The 21,426-nt window shown below is 34.8% G+C and overlaps 2 protein-coding genes across 3 annotated transcripts in view; one reads left to right on the forward strand and one right to left on the reverse strand.

Moving 5' to 3' along the window:
• The window catches only part of LOC114245110 (frequenin-2), a 209,857-nt gene that overhangs the window by 156,311 nt on the left and 32,120 nt on the right, over nucleotides 1-21,426 (forward strand). The gene's annotated exons all lie outside the window — the stretch shown is intronic.
• LOC114245109 (uncharacterized) lies at nucleotides 12,206-13,162 on the reverse strand. The gene is made up of 2 exons (XM_028177118.2): nucleotides 13,154-13,162; nucleotides 12,206-12,835 (listed from the first exon to the last, which is right to left on the reverse strand). The coding sequence occupies exons 1-2, from the start codon at nucleotides 13,160-13,162 to the stop codon at nucleotides 12,206-12,208; spliced, it is 639 nt and encodes a 212-aa protein (XP_028032919.2).

Raw genomic sequence — 21,426 nt, forward strand, 5'->3', positions numbered from 1 at the left:
GTAAGTAACAAAAGACACAGTAAGTAACAAAAGGCAAAGTAAGTAACAAAAGATTAAGGTATGTTAAAATTAAATAAAATACAAAAATGCAATTGGCAGTCTTATCGATAAAAGCCATCTCTTCCAGACAACAATCGGGTGGACAAGAGTTGTATATAGTTATATGTATAATAATATCAAATACTACAAATACTATATGTATAATAATACAAATCAATAAACTTAACTGCCTTTTTTTGTAATATAAATACGAAAACAACATTTAAAGCCCTTAATATCTCTATGTAAATCAATATTTTAAACAATATTAATGTTATACGCATAATATGTAACATTGAATTATTCTCTTCATTGTCATGAAAGGTGAGTGAACTTGTCTAAGATTTTTTTTTAAAACTAAAAAGGGTTTTCTTTACTTATACATAAGATAATGATAATGTTACTATTTTATTTTAAATGTTACCTAAAAACAAATCTTTTACATTTTATAAAAATACTATACGGTTTGTATTTAAGTAAAAGAATTTCACAAAGAATAAATTAGACCATGGGTTGTGATGATGTTGATGTTATTACAACAATACATGATAAACGGTATTATTTTAAACGTTCCGGTTTGAGCCCCGTGAGCTCACCTACACGTTAGGGCGAAGCTGATATAGCCTCTCAAGGCTTTTTTTTATTTTATTTTTTTATTGCTTAGATGAGTGGATGAGCTCACAGATCACCTGGTGTTAAGTGGTTACTGGAGCCCATGACATCCACAACGTAAATGCGCCACCCACCTTGAGATATAAGTTCTAAGATCTCAAGTAAGTTACAACGGCTGCCCCACCCTTCAAACCGAAACGCATTACTGCTTCACGGCAGAAATAGGCAGGGTGGTGGTACCCACCCGCGCGGACTCACAAAAGGTCCTACCATCAGTAACCAGGCTATCAGCATAGGCAGGAAAAAATTATTTTAAATCAGATGCGAGCCGCCGTTCCATCCCGCCTTCATTTAGACTAAATAATAATATCAATTTACTTGGAACGGGATCCCGTATGAGAATACTGTCTGTCCTGGGTTGCCAAAATATAATTTTATGTTACAGTAGAGAGTATAGTTGAGATTTTATTCTTAAATATTATATAACACCCCTCCCTGTCAGAGAACATAATATATCTATCTAAAGAAAAGATCAGCTACGCAGTTTTTAGAAACCATAATAAGACACATCGTTGAAAGGCGGTTGCTATTTAGCTAGAAAAAAGGACGTCAAAAAGACATAAATAGTTAAAATAGTTTTTTTTTTTGTTGCTTATAAAGGTGAATGAGCTCACGGCCTTCCTGATGCTATCTGGTTACCGGAGACAATAGACATCAACAACATAAAGCCGCCACCCACCTTCAGACAGACGTATGACTCAAGTGGTGGTGCCTTTTTAGTAAAAGGCGAAAGATTTATTTATACGTTTCGAAGGGAAATCAGAGAGTGCCTACCCCGTGCGGATTTCTAAGACGCTACCACCAGTTCGTATCGATATTGTATAACGGCTATCCCACCGAGAAAGCGCTGCTTCTGATTCTCAAACGTATTCCTTAGATGATTTTTTACGACACATTCTTAATTGTAGGCAGACGAGCACACAGCACACCTGATGGTAAGTGATTACCGTCACTCACAGACATCAGACAAACCACTACCTTCCGCTATTCCAGACCGACACCACAGAGCGAGCAGCAATAATTTTAGATTTTCAGAGCTTTTGAGATATAGTGTACTTAGGACTAAACGCTGTTCATAGTTGAACAATAAAAAAAACATTAATGGACTACTTTCCTTTGAATTTTAAGATCGTTAACAAGCTACTGTAATCTTTCACGATCTACTGAGCTATCTTATCTCTAATATACATATTATACTTTCCTCTTTAGTTATTCTAAAGAAAAATGAATATACCTCAATTTTGTATTAAAAACAATAACTGCTTACACTAACATCTCAGTACAGTACCGACTTTATTATTAGAATTTTTTTTCAGTGTAATGAATTATTTCGGTGTAAAATAATGCATAGCAACTCTGCTCCGTACTGATCAGAAAAAAACATTGAATTAAAATTCTAACTATTATCAAACTGTACTTGTAGAAGAACGTAGTGTTATCACAAATAAATGCTCAAAAAAACAAAATATTCCAATAAACGATTGGTTCTAATGACCATTTTTAAATTGAAACAACTTTATTATAATTAATCCAAAATTTCTCAAAACCCACAGCTTTCACAAATTAAAGTAGAGGTCGAGATCTCACGAAATTTAACAAATTACAAACGAATTCGCCTAAAAGCGATTTTCGGAAAGCAGATCCGATCAGATCCGGATGTTAAGACTAACTATTTAAACCAGAAACGATATCTATTCGACAAATAATTTTATATAAATTTTTACTGGTGGTAGGACCTCTTGTGAGTCCGCACGGGTAGGTACCACCGCCCCGCCTATTTCTGCCGTGAAGCAGTAATGCGTTTCGATTTGAAGGGTGGGGCAGCCGTTGTAACTATACTGAGACCTTAGAACTTATATCTCAAGGTGTGTGGCGCATTTACGTTGTAGATGTCTATGGGTTCCAGTAATCACTTAACACCAGGTGGGCTGTGAGCTCGTCCACAAATCTAGGCAATAAAAAAAAAATGCATTAAAAATATTGTACAGAACTGGCCAACTAATAAACTAAAAATTAAAGATAAAAAATACATTAAATGCTCTTAACGTTAACGCGGTCGATCCGTGAGTGTTCTAATAAGATGAATTAAAAAATTACTTCAGTGAAAGGAATAAGTAATTGTGTAAGTGCAATCTGGACTGATTCAACTCAGTCGTTGTCTTATTCGAAAGCTTACATTATATGATTTAGTTTTTTTACATGTGCGGTTAGTAAACGTCATCCTCTGCCAGTTGGAGATTCTTAATCTCGCCACGTTCATTAAATATTTTAGATAGAAAATATTGCAGCGTTTGAAGAACCATCCTTTGATTAAATTGCTTTTTAGAAACATGTTTTCTTAAATGCTAATATTTTATTAGAAACTCAATTGTATAATACATGACGTAAACTGTGATGACATCACAAAATGATATTATTAATTTTCGCTAGGCAAATTAAGTAAAAACATGAATTTAAACATCATAAGGGTTTTCGCTACTGCCAATCTCAATTTATGACTCCCTTTGTTATTTCTGTGCTTTTACTTTCGAAATAAAACTATTGATGTTATTTTAAAAGAGAAAGAAATAACTAAAAATGAGTAATAGTAACAAACAACATACTGGTCTGCTTTGTTTGTTTCTACTTTTTTTACGACTGTGTTTTATTTTAAATCCGTCGAGATAACCTGTTTTTACAATCAAACAATAGTATATTTTATATTGGCAATGAAACGATTACGATTTATCTTAAATTACGATTATCAACTTTTTAATCAGAAACTATGATTGCCATTGCAATTTTTTAGGCATTCCTTTACTTCGGAATGATTCAAGGTTTGACAAATGTTAAAAAGGTTTTATAAAGTACTTTTCTAAACAAAAATAAAGCTTTTTTTAAATTTAAACGGTACTTAGTTTACTTATTAATAATAAATAATGTATTCGTCTCCATTATAATGACATTGTGTTTTATTATAAAAGAAACATAGAGATAATGGTAATCGTGAACGTAATCGTGGTAGGTGATATTTTTTACGTCACTAGTTTAAATTTAAATCATTAAATTGAATGTATTATTGAAACTGAAGTAAGTGATCCGAATGAGCGAAATGAATGAATTTGAATGAGACAAACAAAACCGAATGCTCTTTAAGACGGTATTATCTGATGATTTTCGGTGACGCCTTCTAATTGTGTTGTATTGTAAAAATTATTTTACAAATTGTAACTCCAATAACAGCCTAACTTAAATTAAATTGGTACAAAATAGAGTAATTTATGTTGTGTCTTCAACGAAATATAATTGACCATCATTTATAGTTCAGTACACGTGCACCTCACAAAACGATTAGGACAGGCAGTTGATTATCGTGCTTCATTTTACCATATACTTTTTAATAATGATGATTATTACAGAGTTTTACGATCAATGTTGGAGATTAACAAACTAACTTGCGCATATCTTACAAATTTTAGTGTCATTTCCGATATTTTTTAACATTTTGACATATCTATATCTATACTTAATATATAAATCTACAGTGATTTTTACGGATGTTCCGTTATAACTACTGAACCATGCATCCGATTGACTTGAAACTTGGTATCCATGTTGGAAATACGTGTACTTAATGGATAGGCTAATATTTATATGAGTGTTGAACTCCCTACACCAGTTGCGGGGGCGTTAATGATGAGAATCTTAGTGGGAGTGAGAAATAATAATGTTAATTTGAAATGCCCAGCGAAGCGGACGGGTACAGCTAGTATTTTTATAAAAAGGAAACCTCCCCTCTTACAATATAATAAAAATAATGTTCAGTTAATCGATTAAAAGAAGACGACTTGTTGATTAGTTCGGTTCAGACGTTTTGCAAGTTGTAGTATTTCGTTACGTCACAACTTTAAAGCTTCACTTACGGTTTGTAGCTTCGTTTGTTTACCAACGTTTTATCGGCTCGCGTTGCAATTGAGTGCACAAGGCCACTTACCTTGTTGAAGTGAATCGATTTTCACACATTCGTCACATTAGAATATTCATGAATAATTTATTATATATAACTTCGATGACGAATACTCCTAAAGAATGATTATATTACTGGTGGTAGGACCTCTTGTGAGTCCGCCGTGAAGCAGTAAAGCGTCTGAAGGGTAGGGCAGCCGTTGTAACTATACTGAGATCTTAGAACTTATATCTCAAGGTGGGTGGCGCATTTACGTTGAAGATGTCTATGGGCTCCAGTAACCACTTAACACCAGGTGGGCTGTGTGCTCATCCACCCATCTAAGCAATAAAAAAAAAGTATTATACCGTTGTTACAAAATCAATTTACGAGGAATAATAATTTGAGAAAATATATTTTTACTTCAAAATAGAAAGAATAGATGTATTACTTATGAAACGTACATTAATTCAAATCAAATGTTTATACGCTTTTTTAGGAATAACCAATTTATGGTAATGATAATTAAATTAAAATGACACTGAATTATTATCTATTATGACTAAAAACAATTTGAAACTGTGCTTGCTTAAAATGGCAAGGATTTTTTGTAAAGCTGCGATTACGTATGAATCATTTATATAATTATTTGCAATTATTTTGCTTTCATTTTATAAAACTGAGAAATTAAAGTAAGTAGAGACATAAGGTGCCATTCGAGTTTCAAAACTAGTGCAATGGAGTCAATGTCAACAGGTAAGCATTTTTTATTAAGGTAACACAACCAATTATAAAAATTTTACTTGCTAAATAATTTCAGATGTTAGTATGCGTTTAAATATTGTCACAAATAAATCTGTTGTGAATTAAATTGAGATTTTTTTTTATGATGCGTTCTATGCTATACCTCATAAGTATTACGTTGCCTAGATTGGCCTGTGTGATAAATAAAATACGACCAAGACGTGGACTTCAGTCTACTGAGAAGTCAAGACTACTCGACTAAACTAAGGTAAAAAATTACTCCCAATATTTGATATAATTATATCAAAAGTATAACGATACACTAAAAACTTTAAAGCAACAGGCGCTTCCGTGATCTAAAGGAAAACACATCAGGCAAATTTGGCTCAGCCATACGACTATGCCAGGGCAACACTTGTTCAAGCAAGCAACTCCCACGATTAAGCAATAGTATTGGGTAATAAAAATGAAACCCGTATTTTACTGTGTTTCTTTATTAAATTAACGTTTCTTTTTTATTATTATTTCCAACGGTTCGAATACTTTATAGTTGTCGCAGTCACGGACGGCTACGGTGTTATTCGTCGACATTTCAATATTGTGCTAACCAACGCACACATTTAAATAAAAAAAAAAAAGAAGTTAATTGACATTCATATTTCTTTGCACACATAAAGAACGAACAGGAAACCGTATACATCTATCTGGATTTTCTTATCGTGAAGATGAAAGGTCAATTAAAATAAAATACTTTACCATTAATGCGTCTGCCCATCTCTCTAAATATTGCATTCCCATAGGGTAGATAGGACTACTTTTATTTGTGCTCGTATAATATGCAATCGATCTAAGTTGTCTCGTTTATCAAATGAATCATTAACATTGCGTGAAAAGCAAGATAGGTGCCTGCAGAATAGGCTTTCCACTGATGATAAGTTTAAATGCAGCATTACCATCGAACACGGGAGTTTTTACATCTTATAAGCAACGCTTAAGAAGAAGTTCAGTAGTTACTGGAGACCACAGACATCATTATGTGAATGACGCAATATATGAAGTCTAAGTTTCAATTGTATAGAATGACCGACCGGTTTTCAAGTGTTTTTTTTTTCAATTTTTGCGGGTTCGTTCTCATTACTCCATTTTAATCCATCATTGTGGAAATCGTTTCGGATCATGTGTTAAGTACGTATTTCATATTTTAAAAAAAACCTGGTATCTGGTTGCCGGATTTGAACACCGACATATGGATTGGATTCCTCGATATGATTACACCGGCTGTCTTATCCTTTATGCCACAACGACTATTTACGGATAATTTAACTTATTATGTGCATCATATTTGCGCAAGCAGCGATTACTAGTACAAAATCTAAAATATTTTGAATAAAACACCAGAAATTCAAAACTTGTCGAATTGATTGTACCTTATTTCTTTTATTTCTTAGATTGGTTATATTACACTAGATTAAGCTTGAACGTCTTTCTCCCACTCCTCCGTATGGAAAAAACTTCTATCATGACAGTGGGAATTGTTTTCAAATTCAATTACACAATGTAAAATCGATTTATCGCTTGTATCTTAATGTTCGTACTATTTTAATATAGTTTTTAATTCAAATATCAAACAACTCGATGCAAAAACTTGGACGAGAAAAACCTTGCTTTATTGGGTTGTGAGCATTCCCAACACTACAGCCCCAACAAAAACGTACACCATTGATTTACACACAAAAACTACTGAGAGGAATCTCTAGGCTTTTAACCACACGGATAAAAACGAAAGCTATGAGTAAGTTTTCTAAATGATTAAAAATAAATGTTCCTTTTACCTATATCAAATGAGATAAATATTATATTCTACAATGTTGAACCTAACTATAAAAATGGACGAACTACTCATTTCTAGTGCTACAAATGGTAATCAGAAAAGGTAGCGGAAAAAAACGGTAAAGAATTTAACGAGGATAATTGTCAAAGGGCTCATTAAAGCCAATAAAGTTCTAAGCAAATGCTTTTAATGCTAGACTCAGATCCTTTTTACACTGTACTCCTTTCAGACAATCGCTAATGTTTTTAAAAAGGTTCAAATCAACAAGGATCCTTTCGTTATTAATCTACAAGGAGAGTATTTTGAGCAGATAATTTGTTGCATATATATATGTTTAATAAATAACAAAGTATGTATAGAACAAAATTAGATTCGGAAAATAGGAACTTAAAACACCCAAAAATAATGTAAGACTTGATAGTTTGTTTATGTAATGTATTAGTACATATCGGTGGTCACAAATATTAAGCATTGCTCATTTTCTTATTGGAGCGCTTGAATCAGTGCACCGAATGCTCGTCCACCCGTCTTAGCTGATAAAACTTAAAAGGTTACATAACACTGTTTAATAAACTGTATTTAGTTTATTTCGAAATGAGTTCCGTTATGCTATTACAGTTAATACTAATAAATGTAATCAAAGGTTAAGGTTCTCCTCGTTCAAGGGTCAAACCCAACAAATCCGTCGCCCGGCACCAAAATGGAACGATTTAACTCAGACTTTGTTGACGAAAAACAGATTGTATTTTCTGATGGGAGCTTCAAGATTTTATCTGCTCGCGAGACCACAAAACTAATACAACCTCATTGAGATTTGCTGAAACAGAACCACATCAAACGATTTTTGTTGACATTAAAAAAAAAAATACCTTTGTTCGGAAAACCGTGTATAGCTAATAATAACTCAAAAATTATAAATATGAAATTGTCGTTTCTCTTGAAAGGTGCTAGCGTAATCACTTCATTTCAACCAGTCTTAGCCATGAAATGTTTACTAAATTTAGCCTTAATGTATACGTCCAGTATTATTATTTATTAAAGAAACAAATTCGGCCTAGTAATCTTTCTCTATGTAATAAGAATAAGAAGACAATTAAAAAATCTCCTTGCAATTCTAATATACAAGGAAACTAGGGGTCTTAATGCAATTATCGTTAGGCATTTTATGGTTGTTCTAATGTCTTGAGGGAGTGATTTGAGAAAAGATTTTATTGCCGATCCAAGTCTACACAAGAGTCGTAAATACCTACATTGCACTCACGACGGTGACCCGATTCCATTCTTTGCGATAAAACACGTTAAAACAGTCCGTGCGATTTACTTAGCGCCTTCTAATTTTCAACTCTCCCAAAATACGTTGCGATCCGAATCTTTTGTTTCATTTCGAACTAGTATCGAAATAAACGGTGAGTTTAAATATTTTCTTTGTGTCGTGCTGAGAGATAGACTTCATTCTGACATATTATTAGTTGCGTTCAGTCTTGAAAATTTACAGTTTATTTATTTATTTATAGCTTAGATGGATTGATGAGTTCATGGCCTACCTGCTTTAAGTGGTTACCGAAGCCCATAGACATCTACAACGTAAATGCGTTGTGCGGACTCACAAGAAGTCCTACCACCAGTAATTACGCAAATTATAATTTGGCGGATTTGATTTTTATTACACGATATTATTCCTTCGCCGTTGAGCCAATCGTGAACATTTGTTAAGTACGTATTTAATTGGAAAAATTGGTACCCGCCTGTGGGATTCGAACACCGTTGCATCGCTCGCTACGAATGCACCGGACATCTTATCCTTTAGGCCACGACGGCTTCGAAATAGTGCATTGTGCATCTGAAATCGAATTCTTTCCCGTGTAATAATCTATATTCTGAGGTAGCGAAGAGACCACATATTTCAAACTATTTCTACGCGTTCTCCATAAATCAAGTTATTTGAGAAAAATCGTTACAGTATATTTTTACTTAAAAATTCTACCAGTAGTATGAACTATGAAGATGGATTTTTTATTACCATTTTAGCAAGACTTGCCAATGGCAGACCTGATGGTGAGTGGTTACCATCATCAATGTCAGGTAGGGTACTGTCTCGTGTTTTTTTTATATTTCATTGTTCTATCTATTCTACCTACCTATATAGTCCATCGACGTAGTAAATGTATGATGTATATTAAATATATGTAACATTCGAATGCTATTTGTAATTGGCATGCATTAATTGGCAATAAAAAGTATGTTTTTATTAGAGGTGGTTTTCTATAACAGAATATGTACAATGCTAGTTTACTAAAGTCCGAGATTTTGTGTAATAATATAACAATAGCTTTCCTTAACCGAGTTTCAAAGTGCTTATATCGAAATCATTCATAAAATTCTGACAAGGGAGATATCGTAGCCATATCCAAAACACTTGATAAATACAAGTGATTCACAACTCTACATAAACTTGTGATAAAAATTAAAGTTTCAATAACACGTTGTACTCTAAAAAATACAAATATGCCAATACTAAAAATAAGAAAGCGTCCTAAAAAAAACTTGGATGAACTGTGTGAAAGACGATATGCGAGAGAAGAGTGTGACAGTTGGACAAAGATAAGAAAAAGAAGAAGATGACAAAAATTGAAAATAAAATAAAAACTTTTCTTTTAATTTCTATGCCATCAGAGATCCATTGAGAATTTCGTAGAATCAAGATGTCAAATCAACGTAACTTCAACAGGATCTCGAATTTGAAACTTTATTAATTAACCAGCGTTTTGTTTAATTACAGTACTTGTTTAATTTAGCGAGAGCCATTAGTTACTTATGAAACAGTTTGAATATGTTTTTTTGTAAGATTTTATTTCGCAAGCTTTAAGGTTCCTGCCCTGATAATTAATTATATTTCTACAAATGACAAACATTGACCGAAACTCACACAATAACTGTGTTTAAATGAATGTGTACTTAATTTATTAATTTTGTACTCATTATTTTTTCTAAAGATCTGCTATTAATATTTAGATCGCTATTGTTAAATATTTTTTTATTTGTCTATTAACTGTAGAAGATATAAAACGTGAACAGAAAGTATATCATTTTGGGTGTTTAAAAATACTTAACCACGCAAACCGTCCAAATCTCTTAAGAAGTTTACCGAATACACACAAGAGACCCTCATAACTAACTTAAAATGCTACCAAGTGAAACTGGCAGTTTTGAAACTACGTGACACCAACTACATTGTGTAATATTCGAAGCCAAGTGCAGTCGAAAAGGCAAATGTGCATATTTTCCTTTTCATTTCTACAAGACGTCAGAGAGGTTCAGCATCGAAGTTTGAAAGAATTTAAAACGCATGTTTTTGAAAATCTAAAAAAAACCTACACTAAAATCTAAAATTAAATTTAAGTAGATTTCACAGGTAATAGAGACATGTGATGTGCGTACATATATTGACAGAACTTTTAACTCCACATACCTACTCGTACAGTAGCAGATGTGAATTATTTAAAACTCATCTTTTGTTACGAAACAGCGTCAAATACGTCACATTAAAACAAATCAACCAGTCTACATAATAATACTTTGTCTTAATCAATATTTCAAAATTAAATCTAAACTAAGTTTTGCCAAGTTCTGAGATTTCCTTATTACATATTTCAAAAAGACCACTAATGCTATTCATTCCCTGTCAAAAAATACTTTTTCGTATTTTTGCAACATAACGCGTTCTTTTTTTTGTACAACTGAGAAATGATCTCGATCCGCGTGGAACAAGTTGTTTGATTGACGTGTGGAAGACACGAGAGATAATCGCGTTACTCTTCACGCCTTGATACATTGTTGATACCCCTTGTTGTGACGGTGAAAAAGAAATTATTATATTTCAACAGTATTTTATGAACGAAAATGTTGCAAAGCTTTTAATATTCACTGCGTTGTGTTCTTTCGTGGAGCGCATATTAACATCCGTCGTATGAATTGTTCGTTGCAATTTAATACGAAGAAAAAGAGAAATTTCATTTTCGTGCCGAAAAATTTACTGTCGTTTTTAAATTAAAATTTAAACTGTATATACAATACATAGCGATAATCATAATCATTTACATCATGCCGTAATAAATCCGTAAAAGTTCAACCTAATCTCAACGTGACCCACGATAGATTACATGCTTACTTTTCTTTATTTTTAAGAACAAAAATTGTTTACTGGTGGTAGGTACCATCACCCCGCTTATTCCTGCCGTAAAGAAATAATAGGATTCGGTTTGAAGGTTAGGCCGTTGTATTATAAAACTAAGATCATGTCTCAAGTTGGCTAGGGCTCTGGTAACCACTTAACATACCAATGGGCCGTAGGATCGTCCAAACAACTAAGAAAACGAAAAACAAAAAAATAACGTATTATTGCTGAAGAACATGCCGTACTACACAAAATGTTCCTCTAAATAAAACAATGACATTATCTTTATCAAAACCCTACATAGTCCTGAAGGAATCCGATACAAATTCAAGTGCCAATCTCATCTCTCCGCGGACTCTGTTTGAACCAGCTTCCTGTTTTTGTTTTCCTTATAAATATAACTCTACAATGTTTCAGTTAAATTGTCGAAGGTTTCGCACTAAAACGAAGAAGTGCAAAGTGTAAATAATTTGTAAACTGTGACCTGGGAAAAGCATTAAACAACAACTTCACAGCGACCGAAGAATTTTACAATTTAAGTTGGCGCATTACACTGCTGTTACAACGAAAGTTTCGAAACATTTACAGCTATTTGTTAGTCTCAAACAAAGAGAAGCTTTATCGGTCGCGATCATTGTGGTACGATGTTAATTTCAATTGAATTATTATCGGTTTTAAATGTAATATTTGGAATTTTCTATGTTTTGTTAGCTTTGTTTGTTGCTCTAACATTTAGAAAGTATGATAATTTCATCAGCCCCTTCTTTGATCTGAAACGGTTTTAACTAATAAAAGTAATCCAGAGCACCTTAGTTATGTTTTAAAATACACTAAGTTTATTACGGAATCTGACAAATCTGGAAATTTCACGACTCTTTATGCCCGTCACTGTACGATTGCTATCGATAATTAGAATCGGTTCAACTTTTTCATTTTCATCAATATTCAATTTCCCGTCAACTGTATTAACAAAATATATTTTGGGTATTGCCAGAGCACTAATATTTTCAGCACTATCATCAGGAAAAACAATGTAGATCACCGAAGGCTTATTGTAGCTCATTTTCATGGCAGGTGGAGAGGTTGCCACTAAAATTTTGTAATCTTCAAATGGTTGCCTTACGATAGGTAAATTAATATAATGAATTTTATCCTCGTCTGTGTATGTTTCGTTTTCGTTGCAAACCTTGCAAGATGTAATTTTTGCTATTTGGTTCGTACATCCTTTCCCAAGCTCGGGAGGTTGGGACAAAAATGCCTGAAGAATTTCTCGGCGAAATGTCGCTTCTGGTGTATAATCTTGTGGTATTTTAGCGAACAATGCTCCAAATGTTTTCGGTTGGATGTCTTCTTTTGCAGAAATAGGCTTGAACTTCACACTTAACCCATTATTGATAGGAAGTGTTTGTACATACGTTTCTAGTGAAGAAATCACAAATAAAAAGATGACCTGGAAAATTATAAAAGCTATATTTTTCCCATTTTAGTAAATAATTTTAAATTAATTTTGCTAGCAATTAGTGTATGCAGTAGATATCAAGCATCTATTAATTTGTTTCATATATTGCTTGAAAGATACAATGGGTCGTCTCCAAAATCGTTTAGTGTTTGCACCACAGCTATTCACGGGCCATTAATAAAGTTAGAAACACATATAAGAAAACATCTCAAAATCATTTACTTGAATTGAATTGAAATGACCAAATTGAATTTTAACCTTAATCCAATCGGATTTGAAACCAAACAAAATAAAAGTCAGACCACTCACCAATTCCATTAGAAAATATCAGAGGAGTTCAACACGAGGGTTAGGCGACCTGAGTCGAATGATAATCAATGACGGTCGATAGTCAATTAGGTTCAGTCACGATACGATAAAGGTAGATGTTTGCTTTTAGTCACAAAACACTGAGGATGTTTCAGTTCGATTCAAAGAACTATTGAATAAACAATCAGTTGACACAATCAGTGTTTGAATATAACCGTTCAATTACGACAACGACCCTCTAAATACTCAACCAAATTCAGAAGAAGACAGATCTCATAAAATTCGTTTATATAAAAATCCTCGACTTTTCTACGTTTGCAAATTTACTGTGTAAATCAAAATATTTGTTGAATAATTCCACGCAAATATGTGGCTTAGAAGAAAACACAAAGAAATATTTTCAATTCAATATAGCAATTTTCTTAGCGTTTGTGGCCTAGAATAACAACATAATATATGTATGATCTCTTCAGTGTAGTAATTCACCCGAGAATAGACAGTAAGGTTTTTTTTAGTATGCAGTATATCTGATATCAGTCTGGTATCTGATACTTGATAGTCTGATCGCCCACTAGAATTTACTGTTCGACGGGCATATTCCATGGGTACGTAGCATTCTGGTAACAGTACCTATGACTAAACCTATATCTGAATCAGCTAAAACGCACATTTAACGTATTAGTGCAACGCGAAGGAGCTACCGCCCAATGTTTTTGCTTATATTGCGGGTTCATGAAATCTGAATTTAACAAACTAACGATTTTTGTGCTCAACTTAGCCCGTGAATATTGCTTGCCTCTTATGTTAAGATTTTTTTTGTTTTTTTTTCTGTTATTTAATTTGTTTTATTTAATTAATGGTTGCAATCAAACCTGTCATGTTTTTTTTTATTGCTTAGGTGGATGGACGAGCTCACGGCCCACCTGATGTTAAATAGTTTCCAGATTCCATAGACATCTACAACGTAAATGCGGCCACCTACCTTGAGATATAAGTTCTAAGGTCACAGTATAGTTACAACAACTACTGTCCAACCCTTCAAACCGAAACGCGTTACTGCTTCACGGCAGAAATAGGCAAGGTGGTGGTACGTACCCGTGTGGACTCACAAGAGGTGCTGCCACCAGTAATATGACACATTAATCGCTTTTCAGCATTAAAAACGGTTGTCTTCAAAAAAGTATCAAATTTTTTAAACTTTTTCAAGTTTAGAATTTATGTCAAAACTTAAATTCTCTACTATAATACACATTAATTAGGTCACGTAAATTCGCAGAAATTTGTTATTAAGTTTAACCACGAAAAATGAATGATCCTTCTTCATTTTTTTCTGCTCTTCTTTTTGTAAACATAGATATTATATGTTTTATAATCTATTTGCATAATACAAAGGGCCTCGGTGGAACCTCGATAAATGGTTTTCCAATAATTATCCACAAGGGAGTCGTGAGTATGCAGATTGCAAGAGATGGTAAATTTACGAAATGCTAACACTAGTGAAAAAAATGCATGAGACTCATATGTGGTTTTCAATTATATTAGACTTTAATAATTAAAGACAGATTAATGAAATATAATATAAAGATTAATAAAAAAAGACTTTAAAAATTGAATTAAAGTTTAATTGAATTTAAGGTCTCGTAAAATAAACCGTAAGAGTGCAATAATAAGTCGATCACTAACATTAAAGTTTCTGTGTAAGCAGCCACACTACTAACCATTGACTTATTATTTTACAGCTAATTATACCAAAACAAAACATCTGCAACTACTTTAATTAGCACCCCGATAATTAAATGAGGGCAATGAATAAATTCTCAGTCTAATGAAATGTACAGCGTAATGAGATTCTTTGAAAGCTTAAAAGATGTTTTACTGGACTCTTTTAGACTGAATACCTTACAAATTAGACACTATTTTAGAATATTTAGTTGAAACTTTTTATACGTACACATACGCAAATAGTTGTGTAAATTAACCTTCTTGAAATGAATAATACATCAAATCATCGATTTTTTTCTCGTTTCTTTGATTTGTAAAATTTGACAGACATATTTACAGCTGACTAAATATTAAACAGTTACCGGGTCGTAGCACTCGTAGCTACCATGGATCTCAGCGCCTACCTATACATACGAATTTAGATACATACGAGTTTATACATACTTATTTCTATAAATGAATATATCCAACAAAAATTTAAATTACTATTTAATAATGGAATCTTTAATTTTCGTAGTACTTTCGTCATCTAAACAATAAAATAAAAAAAAACATGATATAGTTTGAATAGTTTGGATCTCGTTCAATCAATGCACCCCATAATAAAATAATATAATATATCTATATAACTAGTCAAGTCATAAGTACCGTCACACAGTAAAAACTTTTCTTTTAGAATGCTGGCCACAAAAAAGTTTATTGGATTCGAATTTCGAATTGTTCATGAAAATAAAAATGTATACTTTTAGAATTTTACTCATTTTTAAATATGGAGTGGACGCTTAAAGAAGACCGTGTTGCAGTTATTGCATTGCATCGTTGCGGTTACGCGCCAATTAAAATTTTTAACATACTGAAAAATTTGAATATAACCAAAAGATTCGTTTATCGTACCACCAAACGATACAATGAAGACTCTAGTGTAGATGACAGGTCAAGAAGTGGTCGCCCTCGGTCTGTTAGGACTCCAGCAGTGATAAAAGCTTTTTCTTTTTTTTTTCTTATGATTGAAAGTTTACTGGTGGCCCGAAGGCCTTTCCAGTTTCACCAGGACAGGTGGGCGAGCAAAGGCTCAGCCAAGAGGGGTGGGATTTGCTAACAACTGCCCGAGCGCCTCCGAAGGAGACCTAACAACTCAAGAGCAATTGTTTCGCGAATGAATCTACTACCGGATCGGAATCGCGACCCGCTGAGAAGATCCGGCGAGAAACTCAGCGGGCTGATGCATGGGTTAGGTTGCACGTCGACCTCTTTGTCGAGTTCGACGAGTACGGTTACCGGGGTCCCTAAGCCTGCCCCTAGTATTAGAGCTGAAGGCATCTAATGCAAAGGTTATTGGATCTGATGGATCCGTAAGGACGTGTCTAGGGCGTCGACGGTGACTGGCTCCTGCATGATCAGGATTCGGGGAGTAGTCAGCGGCGGCAACGATAAGGCGATTATCATGACGCATAGCCTTATCGAAGTATCGTTCCGACGCTGACTTCATGTATTTCCAAATTGATTCAAGGCCCAGGTCGTCGTGTAGGTCAACGTTCCTCACGAACCACGGAGCCCCAACAGCTAACCTGCAAAAGCGGGATTGTAGGGATTGGAGGGTGTCTATGTGTGTGCGAGCCGCGTGAGCGAACACCACACTCGCGTAAGTCATGACGGGCCTTATGCAAGTTTTGTAAAGTGTCACCTTGTTCCGAAGGGACATTTTACTCCGCTTACAGATCATGGGGTAGAGTCTACCGAGAATAAACGCGGCACGGTCACGGACTGATTTTATATGCGGGCGGAATGTCATCGATGCATTCAGGGTAACGCCCAGGTACTTGACCTTCCTGGCCCAGGGTATGGGTTGTCTAAAGAGATTAATCGAGGGTGTGAGATTCCTCCTCCTAATCCGGGAGGAAATCCGTGTGGAGCTTCCCCTCTGAAATAGCACCGCAGTACTTTTCGCTGGGTTGATGTCTATGCGCCATTTTCGGAACCACTGCCCTAGTGCTAGGGCTGCGCTCTGAAGCTTCTTCGCGATTAGGGACTTATTTCTACTAGAATAGTAAACAGTCGTGTCGTCGGCGAATAAAGCTAAATGGGTCGGCGGCGACCGGGGAATATCGTTGACGAATAAACTAAATAGGAGGGGTGACAGGACAGAGCCTTGCGGGACTCCAGCTGTGAGAGGTCGTGGGGAGGAGCGGGTTCCCTCGACTCGATATCGAAAAGAGCGATTCGACAAGAAGTCCCGTATGATGAGCACGAGACTATCCGGCACGCCCATGTTGAATAGTTTGAAAATCAAACCATTGTGCCAGACTTTGTCGAACGCTTTTGCGACGTCGAAGAAGAGAGCTCCCGTGTATAACGGTTTTGGTCGATTAAGCCCCACAAGAATGTGCTCCGTGAGGCGGTGCACCTGTTGAACGCATGAGTGATTTGTACGAAATCCGAATTGTTCAAGTGATAAAAACTGTGAAGGCGCGAATTCAAAGAAATCCCAAACGTAAGCAGAGACTGTTGGCCCTTCAGATGGGGTTAAGCAGAACCACGGTGAAAAGGATGTTAAATGAAGACTTAGGGCTTCGGGCATATCGAAGAAAAACAGGACATCGTTTGAATACTCGTCTAATGGACCTGAGACTGAAGAGATGCCGCGCTTTGTTGAAGCGGTACGCGGGAAAAAAATATCGGGAAATTCTTTTTTCGGATGAAAAAATTTTTACCGTAGAAGAGAGCTACAATAAACAAAATGATAAGGTGTACGCACACAGTAGTGAAGAAGCGAGCAACCGTATTCCGCGTGTCCAACAAGGTCATTTTCCATCCTCACTCATGGTATGGTTGGGAGTTTCTTATTGGGGCTTAACAGAGATACATTTTTGTGAGAAAGGTGTAAAAACGAATGCAGTTGTGTATCAAAATACAGTCCTAACGAACCTTGCCGAATCTTGTTGGAATACCCAGTGCTATGTTCAATAACAGGCACTGGGTATTCCAACAAGATTCGGCACCAGCTCATAGAGCGAAGAGCACTCAAGACTGGCTGGCGGCGCGTGAAATCGACTTCATCCGGCACGAAGACTGGCCCTCCTCCAGTCCAGATTTGAATCCATTAGATTACAAGATATGGCAACACTTGGAGGAAAAGGCGTGCTCAAAGCCTCATCCCAATTTGGAGTCACTCAAGACATCCTTGATTAAGGCAGCCGCCGATATTGACATGGACCTCGTTCGTGCTGCGATAGACGACTGGCCGCGCAGATTGAAGGCCTGTATTCAAAATCATGGAGGTCATTTTGAATAAACTTTAGTGTCATAAGAATCTATGTTTTGTTAAGTTCATTTTGGTATATGAATGGTTACATAATGAATAAACTTGTTTCAATTATTTTACATTAAACATGTGACAAAATTTATGACCTGACTAGGTATATATCAAAATGAATTGCTGTTCGTTAGTCTCGCTAAAAGTCGAGAGCAGCTGGACCGATTTGGCTAATTTTGGTCTTGAATTATTTGTGGAAGCCCAGAGAAGGTTTAAAAGGTAGATAAATATGAAAATGCTCGGAATTAAATAAAAATAACAATTTTGTTTTTCCTTTGATGTGTCCCCCGTAGGACGGATTCCTTATGTTTGTTTTAAGTTTATTTTATACAAAAGCTTAGGTCTTTTATTTATCGATTGAGGCACTACGAAGTCTGCCGGATCACCTAGTATATTAATAATATAACCTTTTTTTTATTTGATAACTGGCATTAATCTAGCTCAAGGTTGTGGTTTGCGGTGTAGGCATTCCTCATTTTTTTCAGAACACTGTGGTGACTGGCCTAACATCAAATGCGAACATTTTCTTTTAAAAACGATCACGTCTTCTATTGCGCTGACCTCCATTATATATGGCAAATAGGTAAACATTAAAAATTTCCAACAGAGACACTCCACAGGGGAATCGACGTGATGTTTTCGATTTCGGAACGAATAATAATCATAATTTCCCAGGGGGTCTAGACCAGACGTTTGACAGCTGCCTCTAAAGTTGTTGAATGAAACTCAAATTTGCACCCAACTTTTTATATAATAACAGTGAAAGTCCACTGAGGCTTTGTAGTTTTTTTTTTCTATAAATAGGCAAACGAATTCACGGCGCATCTGGTATTAAATGGATACCGGTGTACCTAGATGTCACAATGTGAACACCGAAAAGCACGAACTCGCAGCAGGGATAAGAAGAATAGTAACTATATATGTACGAGTATATAAGTACAATAATATATATAGTAAAATAATAGCTAATAGGTTAGGGAAAACTTTCTTCGCATTTGATGCAATTTTTGAAAAAGTGGAGCAAGATCGGCATACCAGTAGTTACGACGTAGCTGAAGAACTGGGAATTGACCACAAAACAGTTTTGGCGCATTTGAAAAAAACTAGGTACACAAAAAAGCTCGATATTTGGGTACCTCACGAGCTCACTGAAAGTAACCTAATGAACCATGTACTCATTTGTGATTCTTTATTATGGCGTAATGAAACCGAACCATTTTTGAAGAAGCTAATAACTGGTGATGAAAAGTGGATCACGTACGACAAGAACGTGCGAAAAAGGTCGTGGTCATATGCCAGTCAGGCTTGACAGACTGTGGCGAAACCCGGGTTAACTCGCAACAAGGTGATGCTTTGTGTGTGGTGGGATTGGAAGGACATTATTAATTATGAGCTGTTTTCACCCGGCAGGACCATCGGTTCTGAACTCTACTACGAACAACTGATGAGATTAAAGCAAGAAGTTGAGAGAAAGCGGCCGGAATTAATCAACAGAAGGGGTGTGGTTTTTCATCATGATAACACTAGACCTCACACATCTTTAGCAACTCAACAAAAATTAGGAGAGCTTGGCTGGAAGGTGTTAATACATCCACCGTATAGTCCTGTCCTTGCATCTTCAGATTTCCACCTGTTTCGGTCTCTTCAGAATTCTTTAGGCAGTGTCAGGTTAACATCACAAGAGGACTGCCAAAACCAACTGTCGCGGTATTTTGATCAGAAGCCCCAAAATTTCTATAGCAATGGGATTATGTCCCTACCTACAAGATGGCAAAATTTTATTGAACAAAATGGTACTTTAGTTAAATGTAAATAAAAAATATTAAAAAATGTTGTGAATTTTCTTAAAAAATCCGAAGAAACTTTTTCCCCAACCTATTAGTATAGCCAAAGAGATTTTATTACAAGTTCATACTATGATGCGAAAAGACTTTTTCCCCAACTTAACATTCATTTTTACAAGAATAGTCCCAACAAAGATTGATCCAAAATTTACTAATTTTTAATAATAAATAAAAAAAGATTGTGAACCACATTCTCAGTAGACGGCTACCATGTTGTGAACGTAGATAATGCTGAAGTTTTAGAAGATCTCTTGTTAATTTCGCAAAGGTTCAAGACGTTCTCTCAGATTGGTGTAAATGAATGAATCTTAGGATTAAAACTTGAGAGCAGACGACGAAACTGCTTCATATTTTTTACTTAAAAATTTGTCACTAAAATTCTACGTCACTTGAACGCTACGGGGATTGTTTTGAAATGAGTCATGTAATATTCAGGTTGAGACGCAAACTTTTGCTATTACAGCAGCTTACACGTCCAACCGAAGTGTTTCAACGGACACTTTGCGATGCCGCCAAACGGGGCGTTCGACATTTTGTTTTAATACTCAATGTGGCTTAAAAAGTCGTCATTAAAATTTCTAACTCTGATCAAATGGTAGAACATGGTAACTAGTATTCTTTCAATAGTTTACGTTCTATCATATATGTATATCATGACATATTAATATTTAAACTTTAACGTTTTATCTATAAAATTTCTCTTTACTTTTATTATTAACACATGAAAAAACGGAAAAAAATTGATAGCACTAAAAATAGAGAAAGGGACTTTTTTTTTAAATAAATACTCTTACTTATTATTATATATGTATGTCTTGCAATGATATTGACTGACGACCACAACCGCTCTAACAAGAGTGCTACGAGAAATAAAAAATAAGAATAATAACAAGAAAATATAATAATAATAATAATAATAACAACTCAAGTACATGACCAATAAATAATCATTAAAATACTTCCTTTTTGCTTTAAATTAATTATCCAAATAAAAAAATGGCCTTGATAAAATCAAAAGTCTGCTCATTTATTGCCTCTAAGACGGAACAAAGTTCCCCGGGTCAGCTAGTAAAAAATAAAAATATACATTTATTAATACTGAACTTCGTCAATAGCTCTACTAAATAAATGAAAGAAAAGGACAAGCAGAGGTGAAAAAGATTCTTAACTATTATCTTTGCATATAGAAATGTCTTTGTATCTACCTTATATTTGTTTTCCTAACTTTAATAAAGGTCCACTGCTGCTACAATTGTAATTTGTAATTTTGTATGTTATTTATATGTAGCTTAGTACAGGCTGACAACAATTTTCATGTTAACCATCCAATACACAAAGGTAGTCTCGCCAAGCTGGCAATGTTGAATTTTGGGAATACATGTTCCAGTAGGTAG

This window comes from Bombyx mandarina, chromosome 01, assembly GCF_030267445.1.
Source record: "Bombyx mandarina strain Sakado chromosome 01, ASM3026744v2".
Taxonomy (NCBI): Eukaryota; Metazoa; Arthropoda; class Insecta; order Lepidoptera; family Bombycidae; genus Bombyx; species Bombyx mandarina.